This window comes from Marmota monax, unplaced genomic scaffold (assembly GCF_021218885.2).
Source record: "Marmota monax isolate L192 unplaced genomic scaffold, Marmota_monax_Labrador192_F-V1.1 WCK01_AAM20220418_F8-fsc00112, whole genome shotgun sequence".
Lineage (NCBI taxonomy): Eukaryota > Metazoa > Chordata > Mammalia > Rodentia > Sciuridae > Marmota > Marmota monax.
The window spans coordinates 2205220-2229080 of record NW_026692073.1 but is presented as its reverse complement, the minus strand read 5'-3'; the positions used below and the strand labels follow the sequence as shown (position 1 = coordinate 2229080).

The window sequence follows — 23861 nt, the reverse complement described above, 5'->3', positions numbered from 1 at the left end:
ATTCTGCTCTTCACATGACATTATCCTTTAAAGGTCCTATCTAATGAACTTTGCTTTCAGTTTATGTTTGAGCTTAGTTTGTGTTAACTCTGGTTCACAAAAGTTATATATTTTATTTGTTTATTTTTATGGTATTAAGGACTGAACCCTGGGCCTCAGTACTATTGAGCTACACTCCCAGCACTTTTTACTTTTTTATTTTGAGGTAGGGTCTCACTAAATTGCCAAGCCTGGCCTACCAGATTGCGATCCTTTTGCCTCACTCTCCTAAATAGTTGGGATTACAGGTGTGTGCCATTGTGCCCAGATTATAGTTGTGTTTTTGAAGATAATAGTTACCACGATTCTTCATGATAATTGCTTTTTTTTTCTCAGGGACAAATTCTATGGTTAAAAAAAAGATTTTGCCCAAGTCCCTTTTATCATCAGGTGTGAAGGGGCTTAGATAAAATCTTTTGATCCATATCCATGAATCCTAATATTCAAGAATGAATTTTGAGAGCAAGATTTTCACATTAAAAAATATTTTTTTTAAAAACTACAATATAAATTTTCAACTTTGGCATTTTTAAGTATACAGTTCAGTAGTGTTAAATATGTTCATGAGCTGAGGGTATAAGTGGTAGAGTGCTTGCCTGCCATGTGTAAAGGAAAAAAAAAAGTTCACATTGTTGTAAATCATATCTCCAGAATTTTTATATCTTTCAAATCTGAAACTATACCAATTAACAACTTCCCATTCTTCCCTTCCTCCTGCCCCCAGTAATCATTGTTCTGTATTCTGTTTCTGTGTTTCTATGACTGGCTTATTTCACTTTGTATAGCATCTTCGAGGTTCAGCCATGCTGTAGCATTCGACAGAATTTCCTTCCTGAGACTGAATAATACTTTAATGTCTGTGTTTACCATATTTTGTTTATAAATCCACCCATCCATGGATGATTAAGTTGTTTCTACTAAGAATAGTGAAGAAAGCTGCTACAAACCGTGGTTGTGCAAGTATCTCTCTGAGACCCCGCTTTTAATCTTTTGGACATATACCCAGGAGGGGCATTATTGAATTATGTGGTAATTATATTTTTAATTTTTCCAGGAACCTCCATGATGTTTTCCATACTGTTGCACTAATGTAAAATGATGCATGAACAGTGTGCTAGGATTCTAATTTCTCTACAACCTTGCCAACACTTTTTTTTTTAATATAGTAGCCATCCTAATGGGTGTGAGGTGATAGCTCATGGTTCTGATTTGCATTTCTAGGATGATTAGTGATGTTGAGCATCTTTTTATATGCTTGTTGGCCATTTATGTAACATCTTTGGAGAAGTGTCTATTCAAGTCCTCTGCCCACTTTTAAATAGGGTTACTTTATTTTTTTATTTTTATTTTTTTGGACCAAAAATTGAACCCATGGCACTTTGCCACTGAGCCACATCCCCAGCCCTTTTTATTTTTATTTTGAGGCAGGGTCTCACAAAGTTGCTTAGAGCCTTGCTGAGGCTGGCTTTGAACCCGCGATCCCCCTGTCTCAACTTCCTGAGCTGCTGGGATTACAAGTGTGTGCCACCATGCTTGGTGGGTTACTTGATTTTTTGTTGTTTAGTCCCACCTTTGACTTCAAACCAGTCTCTTTTAGCAGTGCTCTAATTCCCTGTTAGTTTTCTTGTATCCAGCTTTTAATTAATGCACCAAACTAATCAAAAGCCTCAACTCAACCTCACCTTGAATTCCTTCCTCCCTTTCAACATAGCTACCAAAGCAAAGGCATATACCAGGGAATGCTGCTCTTGGCTTTAAAGTAGGTAACAATACCCATTTCCCGGTCATGCTGGCTGCTTCTGTGTGACAGCATTGAGTTATTGAGGACAGAGAAACAATGACTGGACTAAAAAAAATCAAGAAACTGGTATGAAAAAACATGAAAAATGTTGAAATGGTTTTATTAGTAGTAGTAATTGTAGCATACAGCTCTATAATGCTGCACTAAAACTATACGTAAGATGTGCTTCAGGGAATATCTCTGGAAATTTCTACTATGTTCCTATTTTTCTACCTAGGAGATATGATCTTGAAGGCAAATTGTTTTTAAGTGACTTGCCTGTTACTTTCTATCTCTGTATCTAAAGATGATGATTTTGAGTTTATTAGTTCAGGTGCCTCCTGTGAGTTTGTCCTGCTCTGTGATGCTTTTCATGAACTGTCCATTCTTTCCTTAGCACTTTAGTCACCAGACCTGATCCTCTGCACACAGATGAGGCCCCATGAATGAGAGCCATGGTGCTTGAGAGGAACATCTCCATTAATCATTCTGATGCCAAACCTGTCAGAAGTCAGATATTTCCTCAATAGCACACATTCAAACCCCACTTTTAACAAGTGTTGTTTTTAGGAAAAAGTCATTTATAACCCAAAGTAAAAAAGTCCCCATGGCCTAGACAAATTGAAAAGGCAGCATATGACACTAGGCAAGATCACAACACCACATTCAATTTCTTATTGAAAGGAGTAGTTTAACTCCAGCAGTATTCACAGGCAAGGGCATCATAGTTACACATACATACCTAGATCCAGGTCCAGCTAAGTAACATGGGTCCTTCACGAAACCAAAGCCACTGTCTTCCCCCAGGAGAACATCCTTGAAACACAGAAAAGGCACGGGATTATCACCAATAAACAGATGTTTAAATTTACCAATGGAATAGAGGTAGAAAGGAGAAGGAAAACTTTCTTATTGGAGATCTACCATTGTCAGGCACCATGACAGCACTCTTATATACCTTCTCATTTAATTCTCAAAGTTCCAGGAGGTATTATTAATCCCACTGCATCAAAAGTGACAGGATCTGAAATTTTGCCTGTCTTACCAGGAGCACTCAACAAGGATGCTTCCCAAGTAAAAGACATCCAATAACAATTGCCTCCTGAGTTCAAAATGACTAAAATACTGGAAACATAATGATGATAGTGACAATGAATTCAATGGGCCAAGCATCTTACGGAAATATGGGATAAGGATAAGTAACTGAATTTTGCAAAAATCTCAAACATTCCAAATAATGGTCAGAAATGATATGAATCTGGTTTGTAATCAGGTTACAGTAAATTCTCTGAGAAAAATTGCATGCACATGTGATATCATTAACTCAGACATTTTAGAGGGTAGTTTTTAAGAGTAGATAGGACCAACCAAAAAAAAAAAAAAAAGAATAGACAGGCCCATATATACATATATACTTAAGACTATATCCTGGTGTCCTGAAGGGTCAATAAAGTGTAAAATTGATAGTATAAAATCTGTCCCATGTGAACTGGTCCATGATGCTGATGATGTTGCAATTGATGATGATACATTCAACTCTCAATCAGTTATAATAAAACACTGGTAAAAAAAAAAAAATTAAGCTGGGAGCAATGGTGCTTTCTTGTAATCCCAGCTACTTGGAGGCAGGAGGATAGCAAATTCAAGGTCAGTCTTAGCAACTTAGTGAGACTGTGTCTCAAATAAGAAGGGCTGGGGGTGTAGTTCAGTTACAGAGTGTCCCTAGGTTCAATCCCTAGGGACTGAAGTATTAAAAATATTAGGTCCATATATAATCTCTAAATTTTAATAATTTTAACATTTACTCTGTCCAAAGAGCTTTTTCACTCTCTTTCTCACTGTTTCCCCTGGGTCAGTGGTATAAGTACTAATAATAAGCAATAAAAAGAATCAAAAGTGGTAGTAAGTAGAAGCAGTAAAAACACCTGGGTATGTTAATAATTGTAGCTACCCTATACTGGGTCTCAGACTCTCTGGCACTCTCTGCCAATTACTTTGCAATCCACTGATTATGTGATTGGAATATCAGGGCACTTGACATTTCTTTTGTAATTTAATCTTTATAACAATGGGAAGAGGGGTGTAATTACAGCTCAGAGAAGTATGTAGCCCACAGTTAGTTAAATAAATGGAGAAGCAAGGATTCAAGTCCAAGATCTTCCTGTGAAATTTCAAGAGGTTAAATGGTGGCTGGGATGGATGCAATCAGAATTGAATGTTTTGAGAAAAATGAATTCCATGTGTTCTGACTCCCTCAAATATCATCATATGGAATGGGAATTCCTGCACTCCATGAAAACTTATGGTGCTTTTAAAGTTTTCACCACAACTCTTCCCTTTGTTGACATGAATATACTCACTTTGCTCCATTTGAGCTCCTAATGCAATAAAGTTTAAATATGTTTTAATATTATATTATATTGTTTGCATTCCAGTATAAGAATGTATATGACTTCTGTATTTATACGACTTGGTCCCTGGAATGTCAAGCTTACATTGATATTTATGTGGCTATGCATAAAATAAAGGAAGTTAGATCCAGAAACAGGCTACCAGGAGAATTCCTTAAACTTCTTATCAAAATACCACTTGGACAGAAAGAAAATGCCTTCCCAACCTAGTAGAAACTCAAGGAGGATATCTCCCTGCTATGTTTCATGCTTTGATTGGGCATATGTTCACCGCCAAAGACAACTTGATTTTGTGTAAACTGGTAAGAAGCTTACAAATATGTTAGGAAAATATAAGGAAAAGCAGTGGTTATGGAAGAAACACCAGGCATAGATTTATATCAACTTGTTAAGTATCTGATTTCTGTTATCTCAAAACTGATTTAAAATTCACCAGTTCTTAGCACACTTAAGACTAAACCTAAAGTCTATTGAATCCCAATCCTTACTCTTTTTTCAGGTTTTAAGTTAAGACATTGTAATGTCTTTGTGACTGATAAAATATAAAGATGACAATATTTGTCTACTTTAGCTTATTGGTTCCAAGTGTCTACTAAAATTAATTCAAAATCCATATGAAAATCTTATTTAAATGTAAGCAATAGTAACTGATAATTGTTAAAATGAAATCTTTTCATTAGCTGATATTTTCATATATAAGACTTAAGTTTAACTCTAACCTCCCTCTCCCCACCTCTGCCTTTCTTTATTCAAGGAAACAGTCTAGTATGGTGTCTTAAGGACTCTGGTGTCAGTCAGTATGGGGTCTAAACATTGTTCCCTACTACCTTGGGCAAATTTTGTACCTCTCTGGACCTTGGTTCCCTTTTTTATAGCAGAGATAACAATAGTTATGTACCTCATCACATAGATGTGAAAATTAATTCTACTTTTTAAAAACAGTATAGTTTTTAAAAAACTATAGTAAAATTTTGATCATTGTTAGCTATTGGTGACTTTGCATTTTATTGAAAGTCACTTCTGTTAATTATGCCTAAGTTTATGTGCTAAGTTTGAGAGGTGCTAAAAAGGACTTAGCAGCTGCATCCCACAGAATCAAACCTACATCCAACATTGTGGTGCCATGTACTGAGCAATTTCCTCAGCAATTAAGTAATGTTTGTCACACCATCTCCAGTAAATGTGAAGTTCTTCCCAAATTCAGTGTGAACCAGAAAAGACTCCTCTTTTGCACTTGGAAACAAATTCCCACCAGGATTCATATTTCTCTAAATGGTTTCTTTTTATTGTTTATATTTTAATATATGCAATGAAGAGGTATAAATTTCTGTCTCTGAAGCAGAAATTTTGGATATTTTTCTGCAGTTTTGCAGGGTCCACCCACTATAAAAAGGTTAGGTTTTCCAAAGTTTTCACAGAAAGTAAGGGGAAACAGGCAAGAGTCTGATATGCATTTAAGCTCCATCACTAATATCTATTTGTTCTGCAATTATACCCTTCAAATGAAGGGGAATCAAAAGGACAGAAAATGGGAGGCTGCATGTTTCAGAAAAATCCCAAGCTGGCTATGGAGACGCCCTGAATTGCCCAATATCTGAGCAGGTGTCAGGCTGTGTGAATTCCCAACCTTAGGTGGGAAGGGAGCCATGTGATCTCTGGTGAAAGCACTGCCTGAGATGGGCTAAGAATTCGTTGTGGAAATTAACAGGCTTCTTGCCAGGTTCTTCTGAGTGCCCAGATTCTGGTTCTAGCTATACTTAAAATTTCCAGAGGAAAGCACTTTATAATCTTTGCATAGTTTGGAGCCTTTATTAAGAAAGTGCTTTGATGTGAGATTGTGAAAGTCTGATTTCTCAATCATATTAGGATAGAGCACAGATGGGGGATGGGGGAGAGACACATACACACTCAGGCTTGATATGGACAACACACTACAGAGAATTATCTTGAGGATTGAGATAATAACTGTAAAGTGTAAAAACAGCTAAAGGCCAGGTACATACTTAGGTGTGGGCCAGGAACTCAATAACCAATAACAATCAATGTTAATAATTCTAGCAAAAGAAACACAGAAGGTGCAAAGTTAAAAACTTCAAAATATTCATAGTCTCTATCCATGAAACCAAGGAATGAGAGCAAAACACACACACAAAAATAATTCCTAACTTTTCCTCACCATGTATTCTTGCACTGAGAGGTAGGCAACTTCTTAAAATGAGGGATATGGATATACACACACACAGACACACACACACACACACACAGAGAGAGAGAGAGAGAGAGAGAGAACTCCATAAGATAGCTATCTATATCTACCTATATCTCTATGTATCTGTCCATAAGAATCTATAAAGGAACCAGGTGAAGGCACTGAGGGAAAAAAACCCTCATGAAAACAAATGCTACTTTTCTGCATTTAAAAGGAAAACTGAACAAAGTGTGAGCAATGGGGCTAGGAGAACCCCCACTAAATTTTCCAGGGGCAAAGGGACAATCCTAGGCCAATAACTGATGGCTGCACGTACCTGGTGCTTTTTGTCTGCCGTGGGAGACGACCGGGACCTCACATGGACAGGGACAGATAGGACATCTGACCGCTCCAGCAGGTCCTCTGCCGACATGGACTTCATGGACTTCCCGGCGCTCCCAGCCACTGCACCCCAGGAAGACGGCCCCCGAGAGGTCTTGTCCATCCTCTGGGTGCCCCCTGGTCCGCTGTTAGCTCCATTGCGCAGCTCCCTCTGGGTCTGGGGGTCCCCATGTCGCCGCTCCCCAAGGAGGCGGCCACCTGCAAAGGAGCTGCTGCGGTCTCTGGATCCTCGGTGGCGCTCTGCGGCCGCAGGCAGAAGGGAGGCTTCCCTGCGGGGCTGCATGCTAGTCTCCCGGAGGGAACTCAGGCTGGAGGCCACGGCCAGGCAGGGGCCTTCGGGTGCCGAGGGGCTGGCCATTAGGTAGGCACTCTGGGCGCGCTCCCGCAGCCCGGGCTCAGCGGACCCGTAGGCGGCGGCGGCGGAGGGCCGCCTGCCAGTCTTGCGCTGAATGTAGTCGGCCAGGGCGCTCTGCTGGAACTGCTTCAGCTCCGGCCCCGACAGGCAGAGCGTGGAGCAGGCCTTGCCATCCCGCTCGAAGACGCGGCGCCGGTCGGCGACAGTGCTCTCCGGAAAATGCAGCCCCTTCCTCGGTGGGCCCAAGGGCGCAGGCTCAGCGTCTTCAGAGATCCCCACCTCGTTCATCTTCTCGGGTTCCGAGTAGGAGCGCTTCTTTTGCTCAGGCGTCAGGCGCCGACGTGCCCCTCTGCGAGCCGTTTGGGGTGCGGGCAGGGCTGGGCCTCCCTCGGCCGGGGTCATGCTATGCCGCTCCCGTGGGGTGTGCGGGGAGGTGGAGGCTGGCGTGGGAGCCTCTGGGCTCCGCAGCCCCACGTGGGCCGAGGCAGGCCGCGGGCGCCAGGGCCTTGAGGCAGCAGGGGCACCCAGCTCGAGGTCCCGGCGTCGGAAGGAGGTGGCTCCCAGGACGCGGGACTGGGCGTCCTTGATACTGTTTCTGTAGGCGCGGCTGAAGGGTGCATCCAGTAGGGGCGACTCAGGCGTGCCGGGTCTGTCGTCTGCCCAAACAGCTTCTTTCTCGGCCTCGCTGCAGAGCTGAAAGGTGCTCTGGCTCCGGAGTAGGCGAGTGTCCGGCCTCAGGGGCTCACTGCCTCGGAGTAGGGGGCCACTGCTGCCCTCCGCAGTTCTCCTCAGCTGCTGACCACATGGCTGCCGGGAAACCTCTTCCAACTTAGGCTCCCCGTTTTTGAAGTGCTGCTCCCCATTGCCTAGAGGCTCAGCAGGCTCCGAGAAACGCATGCTGGCTTTTGTCTCCTCTAAATCATTCCCAGAAGTACTGGAGGTTGGGACTGTCCTAGTGGGCCTGTAGTTGGGACCACACGTGGGGCTGCCCACATTCGGGGTTCTGTAGCTTTCTTGCTCTCGCTGCTCGATTTTGGAAACCTTCTCCAACACAGAGCAATGGGGCTTCCTGTACTGAAAGCCCTGAAGGGTGGAGGTGCTTCCTGAGCTGAGTCTCCTCCGGCCCAGACTGGATGTCTGTTGGTGTGGTGGGGTGGCCGGTTCTTCATACCTTGGGTCTGAACTAGCGAAAGAGGTTGAGGTACCGGTTCTCCCTTCAGGCCTTGGGTAGGAAATTGGCCTGTCCAGGTGGGCCCTGTGGTCAAGAACAGCTTTCCTTCCGGGGTCCTCCACCTTAGTGTTAACTCCACAAGTGGGATGGCCACCAGGGTAACCCTCCTGGGGCCCCCCTCCTACTTCCAGGCTGCTTTGCCTCCTTAGACTCTCTGGAATGTTCTGGAGGGATAAGAAGGCTGTCTTGGTCCTGCCAAAGTTCCCTGACAGGTTCTGGCTTAAGCCGTCTCTCTCTACTTTCTGCCAGAGGTTGGCATTATAGTCTTCTTCCTGGAAATCGCCCTCCCAGGGCTCTGGGGGCCTGGAAGATTTCTTGTCTTCACCCACTTGCCAAACCTGAGCCTGAGGGGATTTGAGGCTGTGGCGGTTAGAACTTGGTTTGTCGCCATGGGAGCTTCTTCTCTCATTGGGATGTGGGCTGCTGCCTTGGGGAGGTGTGACATGTCTCTTCAGGCAGGAATCCTTCTCGTTTTCAGGCACTGAAGAAAAATGAACTCTGTAGGGGACATACTTGGCTGTAGTTTCTGATTTCCTCTCCACTGGGGACAGTGAGTCGTGTTCTAGGGGCTGAAAGAAGGCAAACCCAGGCCTGCTAGCTCCATTTTGGTTCCCGTTCTCATCAAAGGTATCCATCTGGTTGCAAGCTCCCTGAGCAGCCGTATATCCACTCTCCTTCGCCAGTACAGGGTACAGCATGCCATTATTACTCACAGAAGGCTGGGGAACCTGGGCAAAGTGTGGCTCCAGGGAAGGTACAGGGTAGATGCCAGTTGGCAGCAGCGGTTGGCCAGGTTGGGCCTTCTGGGTATAATTATGCTTAGGCTTCACTGGGGGGCTGTTCTCTGGACTCCTTTCTAGTACAGTATGCAGTGGTTCCTCTATGAATGATTTCAGGGAGCCTGAAGCATTTGCCTGAGGTTGGCAGAACCGTTTTTGATCAAGGCTAGACCAGGAGCTGGGCCGCTCACGGTGCCGAAAGGCAGCATAACTGTCACTTCGAGTTGGGGGCAGGGGTGCGCCCACTTTATGGGGCAGGTTTTCAGTGGCAGTCTCCAAGGAACTGGGGCACTGCTGGTTCCAGGACGGGGATGGCGTTCCCTTGCCTCGAGGAACACTATGCCATTTATTATGGCCCTGACCATTCGCAGATGCTTGGGCCTCCCTACCTTGAAGAAGCAGGGCTGAAGAGTTCACCTCATACTCTGCTGAGACTCCCCTCCGGGTATCATAGACCGTCTTGACATAGCGAATGTCCGCCTGCCTCATCCCTTCTAGGAGGCCACCTCGAGTAGAAGCAGTATCCATGGAGCCTGAACGCTCACGGCCAGAGATGCCAGGGGGTGGGTACTCTAGGATGCTAGAACTGGTAGAGAAGGAGCTATATGCTGAGTCTCTCTTGTTATGGAGATTGCTGAGCTGGTCAATGCTGCTGGTGGACTTGGCAGGGGAAAGAAGATGGCAGGATGGGTATCCCCCACTGGGCTCCAGGCTCTCCATGCTCCCCTGGGAGCTGCATTGGTCAGGGCTCCGCCTCAGATAAGCATGGTCGTAGTTGGAGAGGTCACTTGTAGAGGAGCTGGAAGAAACGGTAAGAAAGCAGTCAGTACCATTAAGCAGTTATCATTTAGTAGCATTCAGGCACAGGACCCAGCTTATAAATATACTCTTGTGCAGGATGTTTGGGTTTTGGAAGGGTGGGTATAAAGGGCCATATTTGGGCCTTGCTCAGCTTCCTTCTGTGTCATCACTAGGACTGACTGTCCAACTCTGTAGCCTATGTGCCTCTAATTAATCACCCAGGCTTGCTAGGGGCACAGAGGAAGGCATATGGCCTTTGAGCACAGGCAGCACAACTGATGAAACTTGCTATGCTGAAAATGACATTCTGTAAGTGCCAAAAAATGGGAGAGGTGGGAAAGAAAGGAGAGGAAGAGGAGGGAGAGTGATAGAGAATGAAATTCTGTATCTGTGGGAGCTGTTTGTTGGAAGAAAGAGAAAAACTTAGTTAGAAAATAGGCATGTGACGGATAAGGGAGACTTGGTGTGCACATGTGTATGTTTTTAGTTAATATCTTTCCTTTTTAAGGAATTGAAAGAGGCAGTCTGGCAATCTTCCTGGAATGTCAACTGTACTAGAGACAATTTGTTTGTGGTGAGAAAGCTAAACACAAAGCCGAATGAGAGAAATAGAAAAATTTGAGTCAGAAAATGCTGATGAGAAAGTGAGGGAGAGAGGAAAGGAGAAGAAAGCTTTAAAAGGAATCTGAATCACAGGAGGCCCCTGGGGCTGGGATTCTATCACCTATGAATGACTTCCCAAATCTGGAGCAAAAACCTCTGTGCATTTAGGAGGGTGGGAGCTTCACATTTACAGGCTTCTTCAGGTGCGTTTCAGACCCTGGCTGGGGGAGAGGGGAAGAGACTCTCAATCTTGGCACTGCATACTCCACAGTTTGCTCAAAACAAAATTACTCATGAGTAGTTTTAAAAATTATAAACTTAAGATATACTTCAACAAAGAACTCTTAAAAATTAACAATATGAAAACAAACATCTGATTTCAAAAACTTAGCCAAAGACTTAATAGACACCTTACCAAAGAAGAGACACGGATGGCAAACAAGCATAAGAAAAGATACTCCACACCATTTGTCCTTAGGAAACTGCAAATTGAAACAATAGGCTATCAACCATACACTCAGTAGAATGGCCACAATCCAGAACACTGACGACCCCAATCGCTGGCAAGGATATGGAGCAACAGGAACTCTCATTCATTGCTGGTAGGAATGCAAAAATGCCACAGCCACTGTGGAAGACAGTTTGGCTGTTTCTTACAAAACTAAAACATACTCTTACATCCAGCAATCACACTTTGTTATGGTTTGAATGTGGTTATTCTCCAAAGGTCTGTGTATTGGAAGTCTGTCCCTAGGGTGTTGCTGTTTGGAGATGGTACAGAACTTTTTAAAGACATGGGGCCTTAGGGGAGGTTCTGAGATCACTGGGAGAACTGGCCTGGGAAGGGACTAGGATAGCTTTAGTGGAAGCTCTAGTGGTGGTGGAGGAGGTGTGTTAGAAGAGTGAGCCCAACCCCTTACTTCCTGTTTTAAGAGGCAGTCTCTTCCTCCCACAGGTACTCCCATTGCATTGCACCCATCCGCCATCAGGCTCTCACCAGAGGTTGAACCAAAGGGGCTGCCCAATCTTGGAATTTTCGTCTCTGAAACTCTGAAATTATACTAAAAAATTTCTTTTCCTTATAAAGTAGCCTGCCTCAGGTATTTCACTAGAGTAATGTAAAATTGACTAATACATATGTACATGTGCGTAGATGTTTATAGAAACTTCTTTGATGCTAAAGACTTGAAAGTGACCAGTATGCCCTGCAATGGTTGAACAGATGAACTATAGCATATCTAGGTGATGAAATATTATTTAACACTAAAAAGAAACAAGGAAAAGAAGGGAAGGGAAGGGAAGGGGAATAAGATCTATGTATGCATGGGGAGGACATGATGGAAGGAATAAGCAGTTCAAAAGTCAAATAATAATCTCCGTATTTCAAATGTCTGTGTCTCTCTGTTCTCTAAAGAAAGAAAATCAGAGTTCTTGCTTAAGATTTCCCATTTTAAAATAAATAAGCATTTAAGCACTATTAAAATTCATATAGCTATTACATTTCAAGATATCATGCAAATAAATCTGATGTCTTACTGGTCAAGTGGATGATAACGTTTTATAGTTAGAATGTCTCCAGAGAATATGTCAAGGGACTAGAAGGACCATATTCTAAGACAAAGCTAGTGATGAAATTCAATGAAAAGAAGACTACAAGGTGAGCATAAGGTTGCACATCTGTAATCCCAGTGACTCTGGAGGCCTAGGAAGGAGGACTGTAAATTTGAAGCCACTCTGTTTTCTCTATCAGAAAAAGTCAATTTATTGAATAGAGCACCTGCCTTGGGAAGGACAAGAATAAATTCAAGGTAGTAAGGAAGAAAACAGCTCTCAAGTCAATTAACAGAGGGACCTCAGATCTTGCCCTCGATGGCATGACAGAGCATATGCCACCACCAGAATTTATCCCCCCCCCCACTTCTTTTCCAATTCCTCTCTAAATGAAGAAGTTCTATTATAAAAGGAAGAGATTGCCCAGTTGAAGATTGCTCCAGGGACCTATCTAGGATTCCTTTCTTCTCCTCCAACAGAAGATTCAGAGAGAATACCTCCAGGGGAAATAAAAGAACTCATAAGGGCTGTTTTGCTCACCAAAAATCTATGCAGGTAGTACGTAGACACTGCTTAATTCTCCTCCAAACTGCAGAGCATTTTTTCACTTTTCAGAAAGGATAATTCAAATCTAGCTTAGAAACACAGACAAATCAAAGTGACTAAAATCATGGTTGACTGAACACTACTGAGTGGGGAAAATGTCATCACTAACAGACCGCAAAACATAGAAGGTGTATGGAAATATGAGACAACCATTACACATATCTCTAGTCAGGCCAGAGCGAGGGTCTGGGGAGTTCCTATCTGTAGCAAACCTCAGGTAAACAGCATCACAGGAGACCTTGGTAAGGTGTTCTCCTTGCTACCCGGGAACATTCTGTCCCTGGGAATTAGAGCCCCAATGTTTCCCTCTGGGAACAAGTTCTTCTATCACAGTCTTGAGCTATTGATTTTGATAACTTCACCATCCCTGCTTCTGAGGTGGCATTTTTAGTGGGGATGAGAACAATCTATAATGATGTATTCAATCCTGCAGTAGTTCCGACCAACACGAAGACAGCCATACACTCACGAGGAGTGCACCCCAAGTGAGTCAAAGTTCTTGCCTTGATCACAAAATTTCTCCACAATGGCCTCCTGACTGTCACCTAGACCCACGGGAAGGTGAAAGGGTCTGGGGGCCTTGCACTTGCTGCTCCCGCCGCCTAGAATGCCCTGCCCTGGCTCACTCCCTTCCTTCATTCCAGTCTGTGCTTCAGAGAAGACTTCTCAGAACTAAGTATCAACTCTGCTCTCCTTATGCCCTGTTATTTATATATATATTTATATATATATATATACACACACACACACACACACACACACACACACACCCCTTTATCTTTATGTGGTGCTCAGGATCGAAGCCAGTGCCTCCCACATGTGAGGCAAGGCAAGCACTCCACCATGGAGCTACAACCCCGGCCTCTCTGCTTCATTTTCTTCACTGCACTTAGCAATATGTGCAATTACGTGATGTACTTTTGGTTATATAAAAAAAAACTTTGATTCCATTGGTAATCTTGAAAGAACTGAAGCACACATAAGAAAATGTTTGTTATTTCTGCGGCAGATACACGTACTCTTATAAAATGACTATTTTGCGTGTGCAACAGTATTTTATAAATAGAACATTCTAAAGCGCACAAAGCAAGCATATGGAAACATTTCCTAAAGAATACTTACAGAACATTAAGTTCCTTAAATAATCAAATTTGTTTGGAAAGCACTGGCTAAATAAGTTAAACAATTTTATTTATTGCAAGACTTCTGACTCTTTTCACAAACTATTGTTCACCTGCCTTTTGTTTTCTCTCTTTTTTTTTGAGACAAGGTCTCCATGTTGCTCAGGCTGACTTCAAACTTGTGATCCTTCTGCTTCAGTCTCCTGAATAGCTGGTATTACTGGCATGTGCTATAGCACCTGTCTCGTCTGCTATTCTAAAAGGAAAAAAAGACTAAGCAATGTTTTCTAAACTTATTTAACCTTATATACTTTTTCCCCATGGAGTTTCTAACAAATTATCACCCCATGGGCCAGACTTTGAAAAATAAATAAATATTGTAAGATGGGGGTGTTTCATATCTTGTTTTCCATTACACTCCCAATACCTAGAAATCATCTGAGACAATGCAAGTACTCATATTTACTGAAAGAGTGGGTCACTGAGTAAGTGCTGGTACTTTAGTATTTTGGTATTATTTTAGCCTCTTATCAAAAGACTTAACTACAAGACTCTTCAAGGTCACTTCTTATGTACTTTGGTAGTTTAGAACCACTGTGTAAGATTCCTATAGGGCACAAATAGACAGTGACAAGGATCTGGTAGAAGAGAGCTGAAAGAAAGTTTTGGAGAAATTCCAAATCCAATCCAGCTTACACTCACTTAAAGTTAGATGTCTTGGGCTGGGGGTGTAATTCAGTGGCACAACCCTTGCCTAGCATGTGCGAGGGTCTGGGTACCAGAACCAGCACTGCAAACAAACAAACAAACAACAACAACAAAAAACCATATACACACATACACACACACAAAAAAAAAAGACTAGATGTCCTTAGTGTGTCTGTACTTCTCTCTTTCACTCCTCCACCACCATCCTACTCCCTCATACTTCTGCTTCATAATGAAAAACAGATCCATAAACAGACCCGAGACTGGGTTTGAGGAACTAAATTAAGGCTGTCAGAGGGAAACCAACCAATTGATTTGGCACACCAGACCACTAGATGCGACTGTGGTCCTTAACAACACACCTGGAGCCCCTCTCCATCTGCTTGTTTCAGACCTCAGGAGTGGGACCCTGGGGAGGGTGAAGCCCTCTGTCAGAGCCACAAGCTAAAGCATGGGGTGACCGATCCATGGGGGCAGAAGAGGATGCACACATCTGCATTATTCTGGGTAATCCTTCCCCTTCTGCTACCTCGCAGTGCTTGTCACTGTGTGGAAGAAGATACTTTGAAGCCTGGCTCACAGGGGCAGAGTAGTATAGATGGTGTAAGGAGGGACTGGCTTCATAAACCCCTCTGGAGACTGGGAGGGGGAGGGGGACACAGGAGCTCCAGGCCTGCTGGAGCTCACCATTGTTACTGTAAGCAGTTATTCTAAGCACTCACAGCGGGAGTCTTATTTCTGCCATAGGCCAGCACATTTTTAGGTCATGGTATGACTTCAGACTTAGTGCTTCCTGATAAGGTTAGGGGTTAGGAAGCTCCAAAGGATCTCACCATTCAGGGGCACTCTGCTAATATACACCTGCATTTATAAGCATATGCTGGTTTATGCCCTTAACCTTCAAATTCATTACCAGGTTTCACTGTGCCTCTAAGTCTTCAGCCTGATTGTTATAATTAGTTGTCATTTATTGAGTGTTTACTATGTGCCAGGAACTGTAATGTTATTTTATGTACTCCTCACAACAATCAAGTGACATAGGTATATTTCATTTTACAGAAAAGGAAGCCAAGATCAAAGAGGTCAAACGATCTGCTTCAAGCTCATGTGGTAGGTGGTGAAGTTAAGGTTTAAGCCCAAGTCTGATTTAACAGCCCAAGGATCTTATACTGTGCTGCTCTTCCTTCAAACTGTTTGGTCCCACACATTACCTTCTGATGGCCCTCAACATCTCCAGGCATGGGAAGAGGCCCTGCAAGGGGACCTGCTCCCTGAGAAAGAAGGCTCAGATGGTGAGAATAAATTCCTTCAGGGTGACTAGGAGGGCCATGTAACAAGGAGGGTAACCAGGAATGACCATCTCCTTCTGTGTTTGAAGCTTAGCCAAATGCACTGGGAGATGCCTGTGTCCATCAGAGAGAGGTCTAGGACTGGCTCCTTGACCAGATTTGAGCATGAAGGACTGTGACTGAGTCTTGGCCTGACCAGATATACAGCCACCACTGGCTAAGTCATGCTTCCAGAAGCTGCACGGTGCCCCCTCTCCCTAACACCTATACACCAGCACTTGCATCTCCTGTCTACGCAGAGGCTTGAAATGATCCTTATTTTCTTGGCCTTTCCACATCTCTACCTTATCCAACATTTCCCACAAGTGATATGCTGTGGAATCTGCTTCCCCGGGGACTGGAGGGTAGATGCCAATTTGCATTTGTAGCACATTGTGTGAAGTAGTCCTGGCTTAGCTCTCTCTTTACTGTGTCTGAGTGACTGTGTTTGACTCCTTTCTCCCCAGTTCCCCTCTATTACATAAGATCTGATTTCTAGAATAAATCCCTTCTCCTGTAATGCTCATGGCGAGTCAGCTCTTTCCTGATCAAACCCCAACTGGTACAACAGTGACTAGAGAAGCAAAAGAAGTATAAACTGGTGGTTACAAGCAAAAACTTTGGAACCAGGCTCAGTTCTATCTTAATGCAGGCACTGATCAGTCATTTTACCTTGGACTAATAAACCTTTCCAAGCGTCAATTTCCTATTCTGTAAAGTGGGGTGAACCACACTATATCTGCTTTGAAGATATGTATAAAAGATGACATGAGTCCAGGCATGCACTGAGCAGCCCTCCAGATCTTAGCTGTTTCTGTTGTTGAGCTAAGATAGATTAATTATCTGAACAGAGGGAGAAAAACCAAGTGGAGAGTTCAAATGCACGAGCAGAATCATTCAGATCAAAAAATATACAATTCTGACACTGAAGCACTGAGGGAAGGAGTCTCAAGTTTTTTGATCTACTGTTATAACAGGCGATTGAGAAGTACCTGACTGGGAGTTGATGGGTCATATTTATACCTCAACTGACCATCCAGAGGAGTCGTTTATGTTTCTAGCCAGGATATAAGGATGACGTGCACACATGATGGGTGTTTTAAAAGGAGGAGGATTCGAGGTGTATATGACAAAGTGATTTCAAAGCAGAAAATGCTGGGAGCATGATGTCTGAAAGAACCCCTTGGTCTCAGCTGTCGTGACTTACCTGGAATGGTAGCTTTGGTGCCAAGGAGGGCCCATCGTGCCCTGAGATATCTGCATCATGCTGGTGTCAGGTTGGTTTTCCCCAAATTTGGTTGTGTGCCACGAGTGAGGTCGGCCTGCAGGTTCACTGCGCCTGGGGAGACAGGAAAGGGGACCTCTTCAACACGAGCAGCAGGCCCTCACAAGGGTAGCTTGGGGATTTGCAAGCAGAGACTGCGACGTCATTCAGAGATGGAAAAGCAAATAAAACCAGAAAGAAAATGGCACTACTTGTTTCTCTTACCAATCACTACTATTCCCTGCTTAATCAGGATATTTATTTCATTTCTTATTTTGACATAATTTCAGATTATACAGAAATGTTGTAAAATTAGGATAGAGTTCCCATATCACCTTCATCTAGACTGTATGTTAACATTTTATGCTTTATGAATGTAAAACACACATGATTGTCGTGGTCTTTCCAGACCTCTATCCATATATAAAAAGGGAGCACCAGTTCCTTCCCATTTCCAAGGGACTTTGTGTGGATATATAGTAAGAAGCTATTTTATTGGTAAGAGCTGCATAAAAATCAGGAGGACGTGGTGTTGACATGCTCTTTAAGTTGCACAGTCCAGAGAACAAAGTGGTCTCCAAAAGTTTCTCATTTTCAAGTCGATGACTTAAACTTTTAAAAATCCTGCCCTTAAAACACAAAGGACTGACAAAGCCAAAGGACAAACGTGGGTGTCCTTCAGACTGTAGCATTGAAGGATGAGCGCGGCAAGAAGAATCACATTGCTATAGAAGGCCAAAGTCAGGAGAGCTGCTGGGCTGTATTTTTGGCAAAAGAGTGAGGCGATCTATTAACACTTGATCTGCACAGCATCACTGAAATGCTGGGGATGCCTCATCACCCAGCAGGATCTGTCTATGCCTACCTAAAAACACTGCCCCTAGGTAGCACCCCATGCCACAAAGGAAAACTGACAGACCCAAATAAATCCCACAGAAAGAAGGTCCCCTTCTTGTCAAGAGCAGGTATGGAATGGTGATTACCAAGAACTCCAGAGGTTCCAGAGAAGCCTTCTAGTTTGAAACCCCAACGGATATGGGAGGTACCCCGATGAATATAACCATCTGGACACAGTTATCATTTATACACCTCTCACGAAAGATCAGACACCTCACTGGAAGTTCTGATTCGGACTTTGAAGGCTATGCATAGGACAATAAAAAGAAGACAAACGGAGTTGCTTCACCCAGGTCAAGTAAAGAAAATCTCACTTTGTGCTTTGAAAATTTTTTCCCTCAGTACTGGGGATTGAATTCAGGGGTGTTCTACCACTGAGTTACATTCTTTAAAATTTTGAATCAGGGTCTCACTAAGTTGCCCAGGTTGGCCTTGAACTTGCAATCCTCCTGCCTCAGCCTCTGGGATTGCTGGGATTACAGGTGTGTTCCACCCCACCAGCCAAGACTTTCTTTTAAGTTATCCAAACTTTTCTCAGTTTCTTTCATTCTGGGGGCATTTATAGAGATATTCTATATTCCAGCCACTATTCTAGCAGTGGGGATAACAAAGAAGAATAAAGTATCACTACACTCAGATAATTTGCAGTATAGAAGAGAGTCAAGCAAACCACCATAAGAGTATCATGGGTTCCATAACAGACACCTGCCCGAGTTCCTCACTGAACAGAGGAGGGAGTCACAACCTTGCAGGGTTAGGTCAGGAAGGCTTCAGTATTAACTAAACTATGAAAGATTTTTGTAGAACAATCATGGACTGAAAGCTCCAAAGCTGTGAGCAAAAATAAATGTTCATTCATTATAGGTTGATTTTGTCTCAAGTATTTGTTAAAGTAGCAAAAAGCTGACTAATACACACACACACACACACAAACACACAAAATGGTACCAAGAAGTGGACTTCTGTGACTATACCTGAGACCATATAGAAAGAAGCCTTTGAATTTGGAGAAATTTGGAAAAGTTTGGAGGTGCTAGCTAAAGTCTAGCTTTACAGAATGCTGTAAACAGAGCTAAACAGGCAATTCTGGTGAGGGCTCAGAAGGCAGATGCTTATATAAATGTAGAAAGTAATGGTGCATGCTATTAAAGTTTCAGAAAGAAATGAGGATTTACTGAAAATTGGACTAGAAACCACCTATGTTACACCAAGGCAAAGAATTTGAATGCATTTTGTCCATACCTTGAGACTCTGTGTGAAGCTGAGCTTAAAGGTGATGAACTAGTTTCTCTAGGAGAGAAAATTTCAAAGGCAGCAAATCACTCAGACAGTAGCATGGCTATTACTGGCTGCTTTTAGCTATATTTACAGTGAGAATCAGTGTGAATGAATAAATAAAATAAATAGACATACTAAGGCAGATCCTTTTGAGAAGAGTCCCCAAGTCTTAACTATTCCAACATTGCTTGAAAGTTCAAATCTAAAAGATCACTCCAAGACTCAAGATAAACTGTGAACTATGAGCCTCTGTAAAAATCAGGGGTACACTGCTTACTCAGGGCTAAGCCAGCAATGCACTTCAAGGCCACTACAGCCTGATTCAAGTGGTTCCAGGTACAGTTTGCATTGGCATCAGACCTTGGGGTTGTCCATGTGGCTGGGTGTGCAGGTATGCAGGCATTCTTGTAAGAGTTATAGGATCATGGAGCTTCCACCAAGATATCAAAGGAAACCCTGGGAGGACAGGTGGCATGTGGCAGGGACACAGTCTCTGCAGGCAGCTCCTGGCAGGGCAATATGTGGAGCTGTGAGAACGAAGCTGGAACTGCAATGGAGACCCCCAAAGACAGAGATGTCAGGAACATGGAGTGCCTGCCAAGGGAAGATACAGGGAGCATAGGCAACCTGCCCAAGAGGCCAGGTGGGCTGCAGTCAGTAAGATCATAGTGTGCTCCACATGCTGGACATGAATTTAATATTTTGTTTTTATAGGTAAGAATTTGCCTTAATTCATAAGGGAGACTTTGGACTTGAACTTTTGAGCAATGCTGAAACGGTTAAGAGTTTGGGGACTTTTGAAGATGGACTGGATCCCTTTTACATTGTGAGATGGACTTTAGCCTTTGGAGGTCAGAGGCAGAAATGTTATAGTTTGGATCTTAATTGTCACTCAGAGGCCCACATGTTAAAGGCTTGTTCCCCAGAGTGGCATTATTGAGAGGTGTCAGAGACTTTAATGGCCTAGTGAGAGGTTTTCTGGCCATTGTGGGTATACTACCCATGAAGGCAACCAGCCTAGTCAGTCACAGACTGGCATCTCCAAAACCATGAGCCAAAATAAGTCCACTCTCTTTGTAAGTCGATTGTTTCAAGTATTTGTTTTAGTAATGGAAAGCTGACTAACACAGCCACGAGAGATTTATGCAGAATAAGATAAAGTGAGAAAAGGAAGGGAGACTATCCAGGCACTAGGAATAGCATGACAAAGACATGGAAATATGCAAGAACCCAGTACAAGTAACCAAACTAGCTGAGGAAGAGAAGATGCAGGTGAAAGGGGAGGGGCCAGGTCATAAAAAGTCTCACCTGCACCACACTGAAAGGGTCCGGACAGTGTCCTATGTCCAAGCACCTTAGTTAGAGAGAGCCATGCTTGGATTTGAGTTTGTCCCAAAAGCAAGGACAATAAATTTGAGAGGGATGAGATTGGTAGCTAGTGTATCCACCAGGTTACAAGATAATGAGAGCCCAGCACTAAGGCAGCGGCAATGAACTTGAAGAGATGACAAGATCTTAAAGCTATGGAGACAGCAGAATCCAGTCTCAGTGACCAGTCTCAGTGGATAGAGGTGGTGAAGAGGAGAGAGAGGGTAAAGAAAGGAGTCAATGGGGAAGGTGATGGCTCACGCTGGGGCATGGACTGTGCGGGGGGTGGGGGGGCCTAGAGGAGACACATGGGAGGCAGTAGGGGCTGGAGTACTAAAGTCTGGGCTGCACACATAAAGTCAGGAGCTATAAAGCACATTTGAGAAAGGTGGGTTGTTCAGGGAGAATGCATAAGGAGAAAAGGAAAGTAGTTTAAGGATGGGTCTCTGATAACCATCACAATTTAGGATAAAGGGTATCTGAGAAAAGGCCCACAAAGGAGCTTCTAGAGAAGTAGGAAGAAAAGTAGGAGAGTATAGGGATTTAAAAAAAAAAAACTGTGGTGGCAAACGGGCGGGGTGGGGTGGGAAGCAGGAAACCTCAACCAGCCCAGCTGCTACAGATAGATCATGTCCACTGGATTTGGTAATAAATCTTTGCTATGAACAATGAGAGAAGAAGCCTGATTATGGTGGGATAAGATCTAAATAAGAGATGCAACGGAGATAGCAAGGGTAAAACATTCTTTCAAAAACTTGGCTCTAAAGGGGATAATGCTCAAAGACTACAAGGTCAGAAGAGTGAAAAAGTTTTGATCTTGCTGGCTTTGTTTTAAACCATGAGAAGTTTGAGCAAGTTTCTGAGACAGAGAGTGCTCACACACAGGGCGGAAGGGCGGGTGACACTCCTTAAAAGAGGAGGGAGGAGGGAGGGGCTGCCAGAGCTCAGGTGCACCTGTCTTGCCTTATGTAGGTGTAAAGCTGGTGTGGCTGAGATGAGAAGAAAAGAGGAGGTAAAAGCTGACCTCCTTCGAGGGTGTGGGCAGGGTGAAAGCTGAAGGGACTTCACACCCAGTGGCTTCTAGCTCAACCCAGGAGAGAGCGAGGGGTTGATGTAGCAGGTTAGGGCTCCAGGGACATGGTGAGTGGGGACTAGGGGAGCTGAAACTGATTAGAGATATTTAAAAGAATTAATTTCTAAGATATTGTCTCTGCCCTTAAGGAACCTACATTCTGGAGGAGAAACAAATAAATTAAAGATAAAATAAGTGCTTTACAAAGAAAGCCCAAGATATGCAATGACAAAAAAGGAGATCTGACTTGGGAAGCTCTTTCTCTGAAGGTGATCTGAGAGCTGACTATTCATTTGCCTTGGGTGGGATAACAGGTTTTATCAGGTATCACAGCTTAAGAAGAACAGGGTAATTTTTGATACAATCAAATAAAAAAAAACCCAAAACACTCAAAACTTTGTTTTGGACACAACATATTATTGGGAGAAGCCGTCAGAGAGAAGTCTGTTTTATATGGTTTTTCTATACTGTACATATAGATGTCGGGTGACAGATGAGAAAAGAAGAATGAAAAGATGACCAAACAATAACACACTTTATGTTGAGTATAAATGGGTACAACCTGAACGATGGGCAGTTTGGTGACATCTAGCATGATTTAAAAACAAAACAAAACATATATCCATCAAAGGATTGTAAAATAACCTAGATATCCATTAACAGCAAGCTAGTTAAGCCAGTGAGGTACTTCCTTAATGGAATACTACAGGCTATTGAAAAGAATGAAGTAGCTCTACACGTATTAATATGGAAATATCTCCAAAATACATTGTCAAGTGACAAGATGTAGAACTGTGTGCACAGTAAGCAGGGAAATATACAGTAACTGCATATATGTTTATTCGTGTGAAGAGTATTTCCAGAAAGATACTTTAGAAATTAGATACAATGACTGCCTCTGAGAAGAAAACTTATTTTCACTATATTTCAATGATTTAACTGATGAATTTTGTACCAATTGCATGGAGTGTCTATCGGAAAACAAAACTGTTTTAAAAATAGCCTCCCATTTTGGAAATATAACTCACTGTATCTTGGGATAACCAAAAAAGTCCAGCAGCTGTTTACTGACTTCTCCAATGATGCAAATAATGTACTGAGCATTCCTAAAGAGCACAGCATGCTTTTATATTTTGGGATCACTTTGATCTTTAAAAAGATAAATAAATATTTTCCTAAAGTGCATTACATCATGTGCGTATCAATAGGGTCAGAAGATGGTTTATTTTAAAATTCAGCAAACTAAGTTTTGTGTGTGGGCATAATTCAAACAAAGCCCTTTTGTTGCATTCCTGACCACAAACAAGGAAGCTCAACTGTGTGGGATGGGCAGGCTGATGAAACTGGAATTAGCAAGTGACACTGTGTCCTTCTTAGAGGATCTAGCCCTAGCTCAGATTCAGGAATGCAAAACATGTTTCTGAAAATCTACAGGGAGCCCTTCAGGTATTTCAAGCAGTATTCCCTGATCACTACATAAAATCAGAGTGTCACACACACATTCACTCAAGAAATGTTTGAGTGGGCTGGGGTGGCAGCTCAGTGGTAGAACACTTGCCTAGCATGTGTGAGGCACTGAGTTTGATTCTCAGCACCAAATATAAATAAATAAAGGTCCATTGACAACTAAAAATTAAAAAAAATATTTGAGGGCCAAACACCATTCTAGACACTTGAGAATTTTCTCTTAACCTCTATGCCATTTTCACAATAAAGATCTATTAACAAGGAAAATGAGCTGAATAAGAGACCTGTTCAGAGTCACAAAGGTAGTGGGGAGCAGTGCTGCTGCTGGAACACAGACATCTGTCTTTGGAGCCCACGTTCTTCATTTCTAGGCAGTGAGCACTATGCAGTGAGGAGGGGTGGGCAGAGCTGGGAGACACATGGTCAGCAAGTAAGCAAAACTGAGGTGGGGGGGGAGAGAGAGAGAGAGAGAACGAACTTCATATAGTTACATGTGTTCCAAAGGAAATAAAAAACTGGGTAATGTAAGAGTGTGACTGAAAGTCCTCGTTCAGGTCAGAGACAGCTTCTTTGAGAAAGTGACAGTCAACCTAAGATCTAAAGACGAGCATG

The 23861-nt window shown here is 43.0% G+C and overlaps 1 protein-coding gene across 4 annotated transcripts in view; it reads right to left on the bottom strand.

Annotated features, from left to right (window-relative positions):
• Positions 1 to 23861, bottom strand: part of Shroom3 (shroom family member 3) — a 173666-nt gene that overhangs the window by 19380 nt on the left and 130425 nt on the right. For 3 of the 4 annotated variants that reach the window (XM_046459026.2, XM_058584238.1, XM_046459035.2), the window contains exons 3-5: positions 17111 to 17242; positions 6756 to 9984; positions 2562 to 2635 (exon numbers count right to left, since the gene is read on the bottom strand). In XM_046459026.2, coding sequence (XP_046314982.1) covers positions 2562 to 2635; positions 6756 to 9984; positions 17111 to 17169 — 3362 coding nt within the window. In that variant the 5' untranslated portion in view covers positions 17170 to 17242. Of the gene's footprint in view, positions 1 to 2561; positions 2636 to 6755; positions 9985 to 11004; positions 11077 to 17110; positions 17243 to 23861 lie in introns of those variants that run through there. The other variant, XM_046459044.2, reaches the window with a different exon arrangement.